This window comes from Naegleria gruberi, assembly GCF_000004985.1.
Source record: "Naegleria gruberi genomic scaffold NAEGRscaffold_1, whole genome shotgun sequence".
Lineage (NCBI taxonomy): Eukaryota > Heterolobosea > Eutetramitea > Acrasida > Naegleriidae > Naegleria > Naegleria gruberi.
The window spans coordinates 119,042-135,885 of NW_003163326.1; the positions used below are offsets into that span (position 1 = coordinate 119,042).

The 16,844-nt window shown below is 33.1% G+C and overlaps 8 protein-coding genes across 8 annotated transcripts in view; 4 read left to right on the top strand and 4 right to left on the bottom strand.

Moving 5' to 3' along the window:
- NAEGRDRAFT_61112 (uncharacterized protein) overlaps positions 1 to 879 on the bottom strand; it is a gene marked incomplete at both ends in the record, with an annotated part of 1,362 nt that extends 483 nt beyond the window's left edge. Inside the window, one exon of the mRNA XM_002683326.1 lies at positions 3 to 879. Coding sequence (XP_002683372.1) covers positions 3 to 879 — 877 coding nt within the window. The remainder of the gene's footprint in view (positions 1 to 2) is intronic.
- A 231-nt stretch (positions 880 to 1,110) lies between these two features.
- Positions 1,111 to 3,153, top strand: NAEGRDRAFT_61113 (uncharacterized protein; the record flags this gene model as incomplete). The annotated part of the gene is made up of 1 exon (XM_002682978.1): positions 1,111 to 3,153. One exon carries the CDS (start codon positions 1,111 to 1,113, stop codon positions 3,151 to 3,153), a length of 2,043 nt encoding a protein of 680 aa, XP_002683024.1.
- Positions 3,154 to 5,288: 2,135 nt separating this feature from the next.
- Positions 5,289 to 6,137, bottom strand: NAEGRDRAFT_61114 (uncharacterized protein; the record flags this gene model as incomplete). The annotated part of the gene is made up of 1 exon (XM_002683327.1): positions 5,289 to 6,137. The coding sequence occupies one exon, from the start codon at positions 6,135 to 6,137 to the stop codon at positions 5,289 to 5,291; it is 849 nt and encodes a 282-aa protein (XP_002683373.1).
- A 369-nt stretch (positions 6,138 to 6,506) lies between these two features.
- Positions 6,507 to 7,454, bottom strand: NAEGRDRAFT_61115 (uncharacterized protein; the record flags this gene model as incomplete). Its single annotated transcript, XM_002683328.1, has 1 exon — positions 6,507 to 7,454. The coding sequence occupies one exon, from the start codon at positions 7,452 to 7,454 to the stop codon at positions 6,507 to 6,509; it is 948 nt and encodes a 315-aa protein (XP_002683374.1).
- A 735-nt stretch (positions 7,455 to 8,189) lies between these two features.
- Positions 8,190 to 9,062, bottom strand: NAEGRDRAFT_61116 (uncharacterized protein; the record flags this gene model as incomplete). Its single annotated transcript, XM_002683329.1, has 1 exon — positions 8,190 to 9,062. One exon carries the CDS (start codon positions 9,060 to 9,062, stop codon positions 8,190 to 8,192), a length of 873 nt encoding a protein of 290 aa, XP_002683375.1.
- Positions 9,063 to 9,519: 457 nt separating this feature from the next.
- NAEGRDRAFT_29269 (uncharacterized protein) lies at positions 9,520 to 10,470 on the top strand (the record flags this gene model as incomplete). Its single annotated transcript, XM_002682979.1, has 1 exon — positions 9,520 to 10,470. One exon carries the CDS (start codon positions 9,520 to 9,522, stop codon positions 10,468 to 10,470), a length of 951 nt encoding a protein of 316 aa, XP_002683025.1.
- A 1,481-nt stretch (positions 10,471 to 11,951) lies between these two features.
- On the top strand, positions 11,952 to 13,166 carry NAEGRDRAFT_28938 (isovaleryl-CoA dehydrogenase; the record flags this gene model as incomplete). The annotated part of the gene is made up of 1 exon (XM_002682980.1): positions 11,952 to 13,166. One exon carries the CDS (start codon positions 11,952 to 11,954, stop codon positions 13,164 to 13,166), a length of 1,215 nt encoding a protein of 404 aa, XP_002683026.1.
- Positions 13,167 to 13,209: 43 nt separating this feature from the next.
- The window catches only part of NAEGRDRAFT_77671 (exportin-6 protein), a gene marked incomplete at its 3' end in the record, with an annotated part of 4,916 nt that continues 1,281 nt past the window's right edge, over positions 13,210 to 16,844 (top strand). The window contains exons 1-6 of the mRNA XM_002682981.1: positions 13,210 to 13,473; positions 13,645 to 14,037; positions 14,168 to 14,514; positions 14,570 to 15,001; positions 15,154 to 15,358; positions 15,420 to 16,810. Coding sequence (XP_002683027.1) covers positions 13,215 to 13,473; positions 13,645 to 14,037; positions 14,168 to 14,514; positions 14,570 to 15,001; positions 15,154 to 15,358; positions 15,420 to 16,810 — 3,027 coding nt within the window. The 5' untranslated portion in view covers positions 13,210 to 13,214. The remainder of the gene's footprint in view (positions 13,474 to 13,644; positions 14,038 to 14,167; positions 14,515 to 14,569; positions 15,002 to 15,153; positions 15,359 to 15,419; positions 16,811 to 16,844) is intronic.

Sequence of the window (16,844 nt, forward strand, 5' to 3'; positions counted from 1 at the left end):
ACCCTTTTCCTGTTCTACCATTTCAACAATTTTGCTAGCTGACAAGAAATTCATCTCATTCTGTGCATAAAATTTACTTCCTAGTGTAGTCTTACTATTTCTAATACAGTCAATTTGTCTCCAAATCATATAATCAATAGCATGAGATATTGTTGGTAATTGATAAATTCTACAATCAAAATTACCAAATATATCTCCATCCAATAATTTTTGACGAACAAGTCTTCTTTTTTCAAAATCTTCAGTTTGATAAGATTTCTTTGAAATATTAGAATTATGCATGTCATATTCCAATCTACTTTCAAAGCTATCTGCATTTGCTCGTAATAGTTTCCTCAAATAATAATTAAAAGTTATGGTCAGAAAACTTGTTGAAATGCTAACTAATTTTTGAGCACGACCTCTGTAAATTCCATTTGGCACTTTTTGTTTTTCGTTATTACTTGTTTGCCCTGAGAACAATAATGTTAATTCATCTGAACAGTTGTAAATCAATGTTGGATTCATACTCAAATTTTTAAGACACAAGTCTCTCACTGCAAGAAGAAGAGCCCAATGAATATTAGCATCAAAAGGCTTTTCGAAAATGTCTCCATTAGTTGTAAAAGATTTAAAATGAAAGCCATCAAAACGCATAACGATTGGTTGTTGGTCTGCAATATCAAAGTTAACCTTGCTATCATATTGTCCTTCAAATAGTTTCATTCTAGCAACCACTTCATCAAAATTTTGATTAACAGCCTCCATTCTTTCGTGTACAATCTTGTCATTTGTGTTGTTGGTTTTATGAAAGCAACGGAAAGAGAAAGAAGGTATTGTGCCATAGAATTTTCTTCCTTTGCTCATGATGGAAGAACAGAACAATTTGTGTTGAAGCATTTTTTTGAGATGCTTCTTACTTTCAATCAATTAAAACATTAATTTTATTGATGACACTAGCAATTTCCACAATATTTTGCATCGGAATTAATATTAATAAAATTAAACTTGTAATTTTCTATAATACTAACATTCATTCGCTAGTTTTGAACATGTATTCAGTAGGTGCTTTCACCAACATCAATATTTAAAAATTAAAAAAAATGATCACCCAAAGCCAATATAAAAAAAATGTATGAAGACCTACAAAATGATCTTGTTACACCTTTTACACCATTTTCCTGTTGCTTTGAAAGCCAGGAAGGTACTCTAAACGTAGCTGGTCATGTTGTAGAGTTTAAAAGTAAATATAGTGATAGAAAATTTGATATCCCAACCGACCGAATTCGTGTATTTAAAAGTAAAAAAGAGCCAAAATTAAAACTTGATAAACAGCCCAAGGAAGAGGAAGGAAAGGCAACAGAAAAGAATACAGAAAGTTTTTTGCTAACATTCACAAATCCGGACGATTGCGAAAAATGTAAAGAGTTGATCGCAACATATATGACAAGAGCAGAGAAGAGAAAAAAACAATCTCACGAAGGAAATAAGCAACTAAAACTACTTGCTAGTGATGCCTTCCTAAAGAAGGTTTATGATGAAATGGTTGGTGGAGGAATTATAAAGAAAGAAGAATTTTGGGCTCAAAGAAAGTATTTAATATCCTCATCAGCCTTGACAGCATCTGATAGTGGAAAAGGTGGACCTATCATTAAGGAACAACGAGAAGGTTTGAAAAATTACCTTTTTTGTTCTGATGATCATTTTGTTTCAAGTGTAAGAACTGATCAAGAAACTACAATTACCCTTTCCAAACGAAAAGTCCAACAAATTTTTACGGAACACCCTGGTGTTTACCAATATTATAAGAAAGTGGTTCCTACACAAATGAACGAAAAAGAGTTTTGGGCCAAGTTTATGAAATCATATTTTTTTAGAACACTTGATCCAGTGCATAGTGCTATGGGAAATACCACTTCTTCTTATTCAAAAACTGATGTGGATGATCCATTAGAACATTACGAACGAGAAATGAATAAGGAGTTTGATGAAAAAGCAAAAAATACCCGAGTCAACCCTCTTGTTAATATTGCAGCAGAGGATATAAGAGAAGGTTACGGAATAAGACAAGATGAGTTGATTCAACCATCTAAACTAGCGGGATTCCCTGAATCTCTTAAAAATTTGAATAGAAAATCTTCTAGAATAACCCAGTATGCTTTTATTAATGAAAAACCAGGAGAGCAAAGTAGTGCTCCTTCTAAAGAAGTAATTGATGAAGAAAAAGTTCTAAATGAGGAAAGGGAAAAAATTAAGGAAATGTTGGAGTATGAAGATTTGAAAGATGAAGCTAATGTGGAATATATACCTTTGAAAATACAAGACAAGAATAGATATTTTGAGGGTTTATTAAATGAGCAATCAGCACCAACTGCTGGTACAATCTCCAAAAAGGTAACCTCCTACCCTCTACGAGAAATGAGAAAAGCTTTTAATGAAGAGCTTGCTCACTTGAAACAAAATCTTGATCTTGGATCAGCTGTAATAGATCCAAAATTAGCAACACAGATATATAGGGAAATAAGTAACCAAATAATACAAAGTGGAGATCGTGATGATAAAAATACAAGTGGAAATCTTAGTAAAATAGATGTGGAGCACAGATTTAGAGAGGTTTTCGAGCTTGTACACGAACTATTGAGACATTTATGGTCTCTCTTATCATTAACTAAAAACGAATGGAAGTCACACCATACTGAAAAATCCGAAAAGATTATCCAAAAGTTGAATGAAAAAAAGGAAATTCTTAAAACTTTAGGCACTGCACAAACCAATCAATGGGTGAAATCACTTTCTGAATCGATTCAAATTGCTTTGGAACATTTTAGTAGAATGAAACAAGGAAACCCAAATATTAGTCTACCTCAAACTCCAACTTCTCAATTCCGTACTGTGGAAGTAACTAAACCAGCAACACCTCAACAAAATCCTCAAACACCAGCAACACCTCAAACCAACAAACCAACAATTTCTGTAAACTTGACCAACAAACCAACCACACCCATGACTAAGATAAACATTCCGACACTTTCAAGAACACCCATGACAAACACACCATCCACACCTTCTGTTAGATTCTCCTTGCCTTCCAAAAAGGGAATTCAAACACCATCCACACCATCTAGCAGTGAACCAAGCAACGAACCAGCACAAAAGAAAATAAAAATGGACTAAGTTATTGATCTACTTTATTCGTATTTAATAAATTCATCTTGGCCTAACTTAACAGACGAGCCAATAAAGAAAACTCTATTTAAAGTTGTTGATGACCTCCTCTAAGTTTTTCCTCTCTGTATCTTCTACAATCTCTAATAACAATTAAAATGAAAGGAATTAAGAATACAAGAATGCAAAAAATGATAGCTGCAAAGATGATAAACATGGTAATTTCAGTTTCTGATGTAGGTGGTGTCAATGAAGTAGGAGCAAAGGAAGCTTCCAATACGTCAACTCCACTGTCAGGAGCTCCACTTGAATAAATCCAATGATCACAAGTACCATTTGATGTCCAATGAACAGGTCCATTCAAGAAAAAGTTTCTACCATTTGCACACAAATCACATTCTGCATTATTCAAACCTTGGACAATTTCACAACTAGTGTAGTTAGCAATCAGAACGGAAACTTGAGAATTGTAAGTGACATCACCTTTGAAAGTAGCAATAAGCTTGTTGACATTACAATCAACAACACCACTCTCCTTCAAATAAACAACCTGAGTCAAAATAAATTTCTTTGAATCCTTTTCAACAACAAAGAAGACGTCTTCCTTAGCTTGACTTCCAAAGTAGTTTCTATTGTTTGTTGAGAGCCAATAGTAAGATCCGGTAGCATGAGGACCACGCAAGTCGCAAGATGTGGAAGGATCAACAGCTGGTAGGAAAGTGAGTGCCTTCTTGTAGAATGCTGTGAAACCAGTTAATGTTAAATCTTCACACTCATCACCAAACGTAATTTTCAATGTTTGAGAGGCAAACATTGCCTTGAATTTAGAACAGATAGCAGTGATATCATCGGCATAGTTATTGTTCAATACTACAGTACAAGTCAATGATGACATGGTGAAATTTTCAGAAATAGCATAACTTCCGTGCAAATCAACACCAACAATTGGTGTTGTGTAACCCAAAGCAGGTCCTTTCTTTTCAACAACTTTTAAGTGTACAGCACCACGATTAACATTGGTTGCGCTAAAAGCTTGTAATTTCATGTGAATGTCAACTTGGAGGTTAGCTCCTGTACGTGGAGTAACTTGCCACCAGGTTTCGTCATGAGAAAGACAAAGTTGTTCATTATCTGATTGTTGAATAGATGATTGTACTAAAAACAATATCATCATGATGAAAAGCACCACGTGTACCCTGGACGTTGCCATTTCTTCTTAGATCTTGTGAAAAAAGAATTCCGTATGAAGAGAGTTATGTTGGATAACAGTTGTGAAACCTACTTCCAATGTGTTTTGGTTGAGAGAACTTTGTATTTTTTTTTTAATTAATTTCTTTATTCAATAAAGCCAACAGTCCCAGAAATGGTCAACAGATATCAGAAAAAATAATTGTTCTAAAACCATTATTCTTGATATTATTCCATTTTATTTCCATTTTATTTTCAATGTTAGACAACATTTGGTGAATTTGGTGAATTAGGTGAGCTTAGTCTAATTAAATTTGCTTTAGAATTCTTTCTGTGGGATGCATAGAATAAAAAATCAATATCTGGGTCACTTCTTGGTGACTCAGTTCCAGAATTGTTTGGAGAATCATCATCAATGTTCAAGTCAAGTTTTGACATTGAACCTATACTAAGGGAGCTCATTGCAAAGTCTTCAAATCTTATTTTGGAATGTAATTCTTGGTGGATATTGTAAACATAACCTTTAGCCCTTCTCTTTCTCTTAATGATTATTACTGTTGCAACAATTACTATTACAATAACAAAAACAATCGAGAATCTTCTGGTATTTGAGGCTCAGTAAGAGAACAATTGCTTCCATAATAAGGTGATTCACAAATACATTGGTTTGGGGAGACACATTTTCCATGTCCATTACAAACAGCTATATTGGCGGATTCAACTTCAAAACAAACAGGAATTTCACATTGAGAGCCTGTAAATTCAGTTTGATTACATTTACATGTATTAGGGCTCTCACAAATTCCTTTTCCATTACAAACTGTTGGATCAGTGCTAAATTTTTGATAACAAATAGAAAGTTCACAATCTTGACCGGAATAGCCATTTGTACAAACGCACTTATCTGGTGAAACACAATTTCCTCTTGAGTGACAAACGTTTGGATCGTTGTTTGTTTAGTTAAAGCAAACAGGATATTGACAATGGGTACCACTATACCCATTATTACAAGTACAATCGTCAATGTTTTGGCAATAACCATTACCGTTGCACATTTTTGAGGTTTCATTAGAAAGAATTGAGTAACATGAGAAAAGCTCACAATTAGGGTTTGAGTATCCCAATTGGCAATCACATCTATCAAGTGCTGAACAGTTTCCTTGGCCATTACAAACTGATGTCAACTCTGATCTTACACCAAAACATGAATGAGTTTCACAATTTTGGTCAAAGTATCCAATTCCACACTCACAATGGTTAGGAGATTTACAAATTCCATTTCCACTACAGACTGTACTTTCATTAGAAGGAATTCCAAAACAAATAGGAATTGAGCAAGTGGTCCCAGTAAAACCTTGAACACATTCACAAACATCAGGAGCAATACAAACTCCATAATTGCAAATAGATGGATCCTTGGAACCATAACAAATTGATAGGTTGCAATATTGTCCAAAATAGCCAGCACTACAGAAGCAAGAATCAGGAGAAACACAAGATCCATGACAACTACAGACATTTGGTGAATTAAACAATTCTGAATAACATGAGTATTCATCACACTTGGAGCCGTTATACCCAAGAGAGCATTTACAAACATCCAAAGAAGTACATTCACCTAATCCACTGCAAACAAGTGAGTTGTTAGATAATAAGGAGAAACAATAAGGTAAATCACATTTTTCACCATAATAATCACTATTACAAGAACAATTATTGAGAGAATCACAAGAACCATGTCCACTACAAACCAAAGAAGAATTGGACGTGATTCCAAAACATGTACCAACTTCCGCTACAAACATTAGAATGATTTGATTCCGAAACATGAAGTGATGGAACAGTCCCATCCATAATAGCCATCATTACAAACACATTTATCAATTTGGGAGCAAGTACCATTCAAGAAATTACAAACACTGGGATCACTGTTAGCAACTCCAAAGCATGAGTGATTTTGGCAATTAGTACCACTATAACCATAAGAACAATCACATAAGTTTGGTCCTAAACAACTGCCCTTTCCACTGCAAACATAGGAAGAATTTGAAATAATCCCACTACAATAGGTCAAATTACAAGAACTACTAAACCATTCGCTGTGGCAGGTACAAGAATCATAATTAAAACAGTCTCCATTTCCACTACAAACAGATACGCTGGTAGAGTTAGTACTATAACATGTAGTTTGATTGGCAAGAACAAGTATTCAGAGCTAGGCATGAACCTTTGCCGCTGCATACATCAACAGAGATACTTGTACGACCAAAACATGTTGTAATATTACAGTTTGAACCAAAATATCCAGTGTCACACGTGCAAGAGGCATTGCTATTGCATTGCCCTTTCCCATTACAAACTTTTGTATCATTAGAATTAACTCCAAAACATGAAGTAACATTACAATCCAAGCCGAAATAATTAGGTTTACAACTACAAGTATTTGGATAAGTGCAGTTTCCATTCGAACTGCAAACATGGGCACTATTTGAGTTAATATTAAAGCAAATTGGATATTGACACTCTTGACCTGTATACCCGCTCAAACATGAGCAGGTATTTGGTCCAATACAAGATCCGTGACCATTACAAGCCCGTGAATCGTTAGAGGGAATTGAAAAGCATTTGGGATATTGACATTGATCCCCTGTGTATTGTAATTGACAAGAACAAGTATTATTCCCAATACAGGTACCATTCTGATAATTACAGACAGCTGACTCATTGTACATTTTCCCATAACAAATAGGAATACTACAATCAAAACCTGCCCAATTACCGTAGCATTGACAAAAATCTGGATTTGCGCAATATCCATTACCACTACACACCTTGCTATTTGTGCTTAAAGTTCCAAAGCAGATAGGATCGTTACAATCGGATCCATTATATCCGTATGTTGTATTACAAATACATGTATCCTGTTGAATGCAATTTCCTCTACCAGAGCAAACATTATCATCACTGAAATTTCTTCCGCTACATTCAAAATAACATTCAATAAGGAAAGTACTCCCTGCAGCAACATCAATAATAACGCCTCTTGTAATTTGCTTTTCTTCCAGAGAAACTCTAGTAAATGTTAATAATTCAGGTGATTTTACCTCATAGCTTAGAATCATTGTTTGTTGGAATTTGAAGAGCATAATTATCACCAAATCCCAACACCTTTCCATCTCTTGTAAGTAGGAGTGTGAGATCAGCAGCTGATGCCTTAATAATAAAGTAACCATCTGTTTTGATTTTTGTAGGATATGGAGATGATAGATCTGAAATCTTTGTTGAATTTGGTTGGAGTAGAAGCTACTGTTTGTGAATAAATCAACCTGTCATTCACATAATTTACATTTTCTAAAGGTAACCTTCCCATAAAAAAGATATCATTTTCATCATTTAAAAACATTAAACTTCTTCTACTGGCAAAACGATTAACAATATTTTCTCCAATCAAGTCTCCCATTTCAGAAATTAAATTAAATTTCGTATAACTTTGGTTCGTTAAAAAGTCCAATGTTCTCACTGTTCCATCAACCAATATTCCAGTTGTAGTTGAACCTACTGCCAACTTAATATCACTATTTTCAGTAAATACAAGTTTTGGAATAAAGTTGTAATGTTTCATGGTGTTTGCACCCCATAAAAATAAGGTTCCATTTGCTAACAAATAAGATGTATATCCAGAGCTGAAAATCTTTAGTGGAATGTTGGCAGAACCAGTAACAGTTGACAAAACACCTTTTTCGTAAACTTGTGTTGGTTTAGATGTTGGTAATCTATTCTTTTCAATACCCAACTGGCCAGCACTACCTTGGCCAAATGAGTAAACATGGCCATTTTTCGTGCTAATCATGCAATAATCATTTCCAAGCAATATCATCAGGATCTCCAGATAAATCATCTGCTGTGACAAGTATTGGTACAGCAGTTCTTCTTAGTGTGGAATTTAGTTGACCAAATGAATTCTCCCCCACAGTGTAGATACCCTTATCAACCTTCAACAGTAAGCTGGAAGATCCAATAGCTACCTTTTCAACAACATTTGATCCTATGCCAGTAACTTTGGTTAAAGTGTAATTTAAAGACAACACAGATTCATCACCAGAAAAAACATATCCCATCCAATATAAATTCCCGCTTGTATCAATAACAGAGGAAAATTTGTTAAATTTTGAAACATAGATCTTGGATGCAACCTTCTTCCAGGAATTGACTATTTGGGGTGAAGATAAGGAAATATTGTAAGTGGTCACAGTATGATTAATGTATAACTTTTCTTGTAGAGTTTCAATCATAGTAGCATTACAACACATTCTCTTTGTAATGTTTGTTTGGTTATTAAAGAGGTCATAACTTAATACTGACATGGTGGTGTTATCACATTCAACATAATCTTCACTACAATTGTAATTAGAAAGATCATAATATAGTTGTTCTGTTGTTGTGATATTGAAATCTCCAATAGTACCACCTATTTCACCACAAACTTGAATTGATCCATCTGAGGCAAGGAACTTTGAGTATGTACCAATACTCATGTGTTGTATTGGGTATGCATAGGTGAAGCTTATTTGGGTGGGAGTTGAAACAGTGCTAAGTCCTTCATACCTACTACCCAAACAGAGCTCGTTATTGTTGTTCGATCCAAAGCTGTAAACAGAGCCTGTGTCTGTATGCTGCCCAGTACCAATTTCAATAATCCTTCCTGCCCATGTTGAAGTATTAACAGGCATTGGAATAAAATGGGATACGAAGTTTCCTGTACCTAGAGCACCATAATTGTTATCCCCAAATGAATATAGTCCACCATCTGAGGTGAGAATGAGAGTATGTACTGCTGAGCTTGAAATCTGCACTTTTGTTTTATCTGTAAGATAGTCAAATTGGAGAGGTAAAAATGAATACAAAAGATCAGTTCCTAGACTTCCTTTGTGAGCTCCTGTTGCATAAAGGCTACTTGTTCCTCCCTTACATGATAAAGTACTAACATCAATAACTTTGCACACTGACTAGCAAACAAAAAAGCACAACAACAAAAAAATCGGGATGCGTGATGGAATGAGATACACTCTGATCAAAAAAATGTCATTATCTGATGAACACACCAAAATCATTTCTTCAGCTCTCTCTTCATCTGATGATGTGAGAATTGGAGAAATTATTTTTGATGCTTCTAAATATATTTCTGAAATGGGATTGGATAAATTTATTGCACAATATGTTTCAAATAACACTAGTCTGGTACATGTTGCTGTTATAGGATTCCCTTTTGATGAAGGTGTAAAAAGAAACGGAGGAAGAGTAGGATCAAAACATGCACCAACTTCATTCAGAAAGATGATACGACGTGCAGGAACTGTAGTAAATCCTGAAAATAATATTAATTGTAGTTCTCTTAGGATTGTAGATTTAGGAAATGTCGTAATTGATGATGAAACTAACCTTGAAGAGGCACACCAAAGATTAGAAGAATATGTATTTAAAGCTTTTAATATTTTACAAGCAGAAACTGTCTTTGTTATTGGAGGTGGTAATGATGAAAGCTTTTCAAACGCAAAAGGATTATTAAGACATGTTCAACAATTTGATAAAGTAGGAGTGGTAAATATAGATGCACATTTAGATGTAAGAGATTTGAAAAATGGGCTTCACCATTCTGGTTCTCCATTTAGACGTTTATTGGAAACTGATGGATTTGTTGGAAAACATTTTGTGGAGTTTGGGGCTCAGGGCACTCAATGCTCACAAACACATGCAAATTTTGTGTATGAAAAGGAGGCAAAAATTTATTGGCTTTCAAAGGACATAAAGGATGAACAATCTGCCCTACCAATATTTAAAAAAGTGATTGAAGAAGATTTCAAGAATACTGAGAAAATATTTGTGAGCTTTGATTTGGATTGTGTTTCAATGTCATGGGCAAGTGGTGTCTCTTGTCCTTCTCCACTTGGTTTAACTGCTCAAAACGCTTTGGATATTGCATTCTATTCTGGAAATAATTCAAAAGTTAAATTATTTGATTTAAGTGAATACAATCCAATAATAGAGGAATACAATACTGGAAAGTTAGTTGCAGCAATTTTTGTCCAGTTTGTACTTGGAGTAGCAAGCAAAACAAAGATTGGATCGAGTACTATTTAAATACCTTGGCAATCATTGTAAATAAAACCAAAATACTAAAGGTTGTATTGGTCTTGTTGGGTAAATGAAATCCACATTTCTAAAAGATATGTTTTCATTAATGACCTTCAACAAGACGGCTTCATTGATTTGGAAAATTCTGGAAAAATAGCAAAGGTCTGAATAAGACTCATCACTATCATCAAATAATCTCTCAATGAGTGCGTGATATGGGCCAACTTCACATGCTACAAGATACCGAATAATGAAAAATAAAAAAAAATGTTGATTAAATTGTTTAGCACAATCCTTTACAAATATAATCCCATCATCTCCTTCTTTTCCCCATCTGAGAAAGTAAACTCGGAATCTTTAATATCTGATTTAAAAATCACCAATTCATCAAATAACAACAAGAATTTTGAAAGGAATTTTTATACATTTACACAACAATCTACGGATGAGTTTATTCAATTCAATTTGAAAATAACAAAATATTATGAAATTTTACTACACTTAAACCATTTGATATTGAATAACCATTTGGCATATTTTTATTTGATACTCTCTACAACAACAAGTCTACTAATATCTTTTAGTTTTGCCATTATTATTTTAAAACATTTAATTTTTCTACAATATGAATCACTTTTTGATATTTTGTACATTATAATGGATTTGGTTATTCTCAGTTGTATTATATTTCCAATTTTTAGTTTTTCTTATAATATTATTCTATTCTTATTGAATAATTTTCCATCTCCGATTCATTACGTTTACGATTTTGTACAAAAATTATCAAAAATTGATACAGATTCTACTTCAATACATTATTTTTCTTCAGAGAGCTTGAAAATTATTAATAATAGAGGTATTGAATTGGACAAACAATTATTGGATATCAGTAAAATCCAAAGTACCAATCCTTCAACAAATCAACAAGTTTCACTCTCTCATTTACTTATTCTATTATTGAGATATCATTTTTCTATTACTACCAATACCAGTATTGAATCAAGTCAAGAAATAACCTTCCATGAAAAGAGAAATCAGTTTATTCCATTCGAAGATGTTGAAATAGCTGTAATTAGAGAAGGGATATTCGAAGATGGTCTAAAGAGTAAAGTGACTTCAAAAAATGATAAGAACGGAAACGTAATTGATGATAGAAATGTAATTATTGGTCAAAGTTGTGTCTCAAATGAATTCGTCTTGGACCCAGTTGCTTATCTTGTTTTTAGAGAAAATATTAAAAGAAAGAAAAAGATTCATGACCTCTCAGTAATTATGAAATCGCTCCATAGTAGAGAAATACTATTATTTGAAACAACAAGACCAAAATTAATGCACACAAAACAAATTTACAAGAAATTACGAGAAGTATTAAACGGCAATGTTAATAAATAAAAATTGAGTAACAATATTTAAAAAAATTTGTTATTAATTAAAACAAAAAAATGAAAGCTGTTCGTATTGCCCGTCCTTGCCTTTCATCTGCAAAGATGAATAAAATTCAAATTTTTGCATCATCACAAAGAAATATCAGCAATTTTGTTATTGACAGTACTCTCACAGAAGAACAACTCCAATTAAGAGAAAGTATTAGACAATTCGTAAAGGAAGAAATATCACCAATTGCCGCCCAAGTTGATCAAACAAACAGTGCTCCAGTCAGAGATTTGTGGAAGAAAATGGGTGATTTAGGTCTTTTGGGTATTACTATTGATCCAGAATATGGTGGTACTGGCTTAGGAGTTTTCGAACATACTCTTGCTGTTGAAGAACTTTCACGTGGTTCGGGCAGTATTGCATTGAGTTATGGTGCTCATAGTAATTTGTGTGTTGATCGTATTTTCCGTATTGGTAATAAGGAACAAAAAGAAAAGTATTTACCAAAACTTATTAGTGGAGAACATGTTGGTGCTCTTGCTATGAGTGAACCAAACTCAGGTTCCGATGTTGTTTCAATGAAAACTAGAGCTGAGAAAAAAGGTGATAAATATATTTTGAATGGTAATAAGATGTGGATTACTAATGGACCTGATGCAGATGTTTTAGTTGTTTATGCAAAAACTGATATTTCTGCTGGCTCAAAGGGTATTACTGCTTTTATTATTGAAAAGGGATTTAAAGGATTTTCTACTGCTCAAAAACTTGACAAGTGTGGTATGAGAGGAAGTAACACTTGTGAATTGGTTTTCCAAGATTGTGAAGTTCCTGTAGAAAATGTTTTGGGCAAAGTCAATGAAGGTGTTAAGGTTTTAATGTCTGGTTTGGATTATGAAAGATGTATTCTTGCTGGTGGTCCACTTGGTCTTATGGAAGGATGTATGGATGTTGTTGTACCTTATGTACATGAGAGAAAACAATTTGGTCAATCAATTGGTGAATTCCAATTAATGCAAGGTAAACTTGCTGACATGTACACCAAACTTAATGTTTGTCGTTCATATGTATACTCTGTTGCTCGTGCTTGTGATTTAAGTCCAACAAGTAAGCCATTGAGAAAGGATTGTGCTGGTGCTATTCTTTATGCAGCTGAGGGAGCAACATGGTTAGCATCCCAAGCTATCCAAACATTAGGTGGTAATGGTTACACTAAGGAATATCCAGTGGAAAGAATATGGAGAGATGCCAAGCTCTATGAAATTGGTGCTGGTACAAGTGAAATTAGAAGAATGCTTATCGGTAGAGAATTGTTCGAAGAAACTAAATAAATCAGGGGCTAATACAAACGAATTTGGCGCCATTTCAAAAACAAAAAAATGCTCAATCCGAATGATATTGAGGAACATTCCACTAGACCACTTTCTTCATCAATATTTTCTCCACTTTCCCCTACAAAGATGAGTATGAGAAAAAGTAAGAAAATAGGAAATCTTCTTAGACCAGGAACTGCAGCCAGTACTTTTTATCAAGTTTTAAACCAACCACAAACGGATCAAACCCTTCTCGGAAATTCTTCATCAAATAATATTCAAACAAATGGAAAAGGGACTTTCCTAGCTCCACAAGATGAAAATCGTATGTTATTGACTCATCTCATTATTTAGATCTTTATAGTTATTGAAATTAATTCCGATCTCCCCCTTGCAATACTAATATATTTCCACAGCTTTTATTCGACAGCATGGTTATTGGTGACATTAGTATTACACATTTTGAAGCATAATTTTAATACAATTTCAACAACAGATACTGCTATTTTCTCTGTTATAATTGTTGTTTGGACAGTAATTGAATTTCCAAGATTATTGATTGGCTATTCAGGAAATTTGAAAGAGAAAGTGCCTAGAGTTTTTGCATTCATGATTCTTTCCACTATTCAACCATTATTGTATATTTATTTCATTGTTTATCAACCTGTTGTATCTCCATTAGACTACATTATTTGTAGTATTCAGTTGCTTTTCTACATTTTGGAATATATTTTCGGAATCAGTTCTCTCAGAAATTTCACAAGAGTTAGCGGGATTAGATACAAATTGTACTTTAACAAGGATGGTACACTAGCCCTTGATGAGGAGGAAGATGTCGAAAACAAAAATTTCGTGGAACCTTTTAATATCAATACTGAAGGTGATTTTAGTGATCATTCAGAAAACTGAGTCAAATCCACCAACCATTCGTATTGTAAATCGGAAAAAAGAAGTCATCAAAAAAAATACCATCACAATGTCAAACAATTTTACCAACGATAAACTTATACACAATTTAGAGTATAATTTATCTGATTTATCTGACTTGAACAAATTACAATCTATATTAGAAATTTACTATTCTGGTAGTCTTTATGTCCATGGATCAAACAACAGTCAACAACAAATTAATATTGAAACCATGCTTCAACATTATTTTGGTTCCGATAGAGATTGTTGGAAAAAAGGTATTTTACTTTTAGCTAATAGCAGTGGAAATTCTACAATGCAACACGTTCAATGGTTTGCATTAACTCTTTTAGAGGAGAGTGTGCATCATGTTGCTTATTGGCAGAATGAAATGAAGGATGAGGAGAGACAACAAGTGGAAAATGTACTTATGGTTAATGTTCTACCAAATTATAGGGTAGGTTAATATTTTAGTATGGTCTATTTATCATAATCATCAAAAAAAATATCAGCTTTATCCTGCTTCTATTTGGAGAAAGGCTTGTAAAGTTGTTGTGGAAATTGTAAAAATGGAATGGCCACAAAGATGGCCAAACTTTTTAAATCAAGTTTTTCAAATTGGAAACAATTCTGATACAGTAGTTGTTGCTCTTACTATTTTACAAATGTTATCTGAAGAAATTTCAAGTATGAGTGGAGAGAATACCAGAGATAAAGATGATATTCCAGAAGATAGAAAAGAGGTTCTTTATCAATCTATGCTTTCTATTGTAGATGAATTGTTAACTTTTCTTTTAGGAATTTTAACATCACTTCATGATGGTTATTTTGCCACATTATTTTCAAAGATACAATCCCAACAAAATATTGATGAAACAAGTTTCAAAGGATTTTGTGAAATTGTTACTTTCTCTCTTGATTGTTTGAATCATGTACTATCATGGGTTAGTCCTATTGAGCGATATCTTCTTTCACACTCAAATCTTTTCCCTTGCATTGTGAATTATGTTAAAGTGTATTTCAATTTAATTTATTGCACTTCAGGAAATGGTATGTTCTTATTTTGGTTATGGTTTTATAAAATTTCATTAAAGAGTCAATCAAGGAAAGAATAGACGATCCAATGTACTCCATAACAACAAAGGCTTTGAGCTGTTTTAGTGAAGTTATTTCCAAATCAATCAAAACAACACAAGTAGATGATAACTATGCTAGATCGCTTGGTATTTTAATGAATAACATGTATTCAGCTATGCTTGACCTTTTATCAACTTACAGTGGTATTTTTAATTTCGAGAATGGTATGTTTACAATATTTATATTATTAAACCATTTCAGAGAATACAAAATTGAAATTAATAGAATTATTTTCAGAAGGAGAACGTGAGGAACTTATTGTAAAACTGCATTTAATGGTACAAGGATTCAGTGAATACCATTTGGGAAGAATATTTCTTGCTATGCATAATGATGATTTAGGTCATGGGTTGAATAAGCTTCAGTTAAACTTTGATATCAATGCATTTTTGGAACGTTTTTATAGATTTACAACTCTTCAATTCACTACTGATGATTATCAGACAGCAGTGGCAACTTGGCTCACTATTATAGATACAGTTACAAACTCGTTTGAAGACGTTAGTGATACAAGTTTCTATCAAACCTACCACAATTGTATTAAACTCTTAATTAGAGATGTTATAGGAAGAATTCAATTCAGAGAAATTAAGAAATATTTTTCTAATTCCCTCAAAGTTAATATTGAAAAAATTGATATCAAATATTTGGAAGATTTGGATGATACCAAAAAAGATAGCCAAAATTGCACTGATTTTTATAATCATTTAGATGTTTGTGTTGAATTAATAGGGGCTAGTATTGAAACCTTTAGAGATGAATTAGAAGTTGTAATGGAAAATTTCGAAAAAACTATTACAGATTTCAATTCTGTATTCAATAACCTTCTTCCTTCTTGCATTCAATCTCAAACACTTCCGGATAGGAAAACCTGGGATATTGTCACTATGATATTTAAAGATTTGAGAACTTTGATTTTTATCCTTACAAGATTATCAAACACATTCGTTTATGATTTTGAGAGCAAATTTAATATTACTGCCAATCTATTTACCAAAATTTTAGCTATACAAAATACTGGAATCAGAACAATATTTGATAACAATAGTCAATATGCTATGATAATTCAAAAATTAGATCCATCACCTCATTCTATTGGGTTATATAGGTTAACAGAAGAAACTTTTTCATTCCTTCAACAATACATTAGATGGATTTTCCTCTTTGGTACAAATATTAGTGCCAAAATTGTTGAGCAAGTGGAAAAGAGTGGTTCAACCTCTGATGAATTATTACAAATGCAAACTAATTATATCTCTTTAGTGACTAGTATCTGTGATAATATTGTGCAATGTCTATTAATAAGTAGTAATAGCGCAAGTTTTACATTACCATTCGATTTGACTGCTTCTTCTACCAGTCTTTTATTATTACTGTCTTCCTCACTTACTAATTTAAGTTTGAAACAACCAACAGCTACAAATCTTAATGGAATGGCCTATAAGCATTTTCTTTCTACCACTATTGAAGAATTACCTTCATTTCAATCCCTAATTCTACCAAATTTGAATCAAATGATTTCTTCTATTGCATCCAAATATCCTCCAATTTTAGAGAATGCTGAATTTATTCTTTCTAAAATATTTGTATCCATTTCTACCAGTATTTTAAGCAAAGTTAAAATAGCACCTTCTGTTTATCCTAATATGA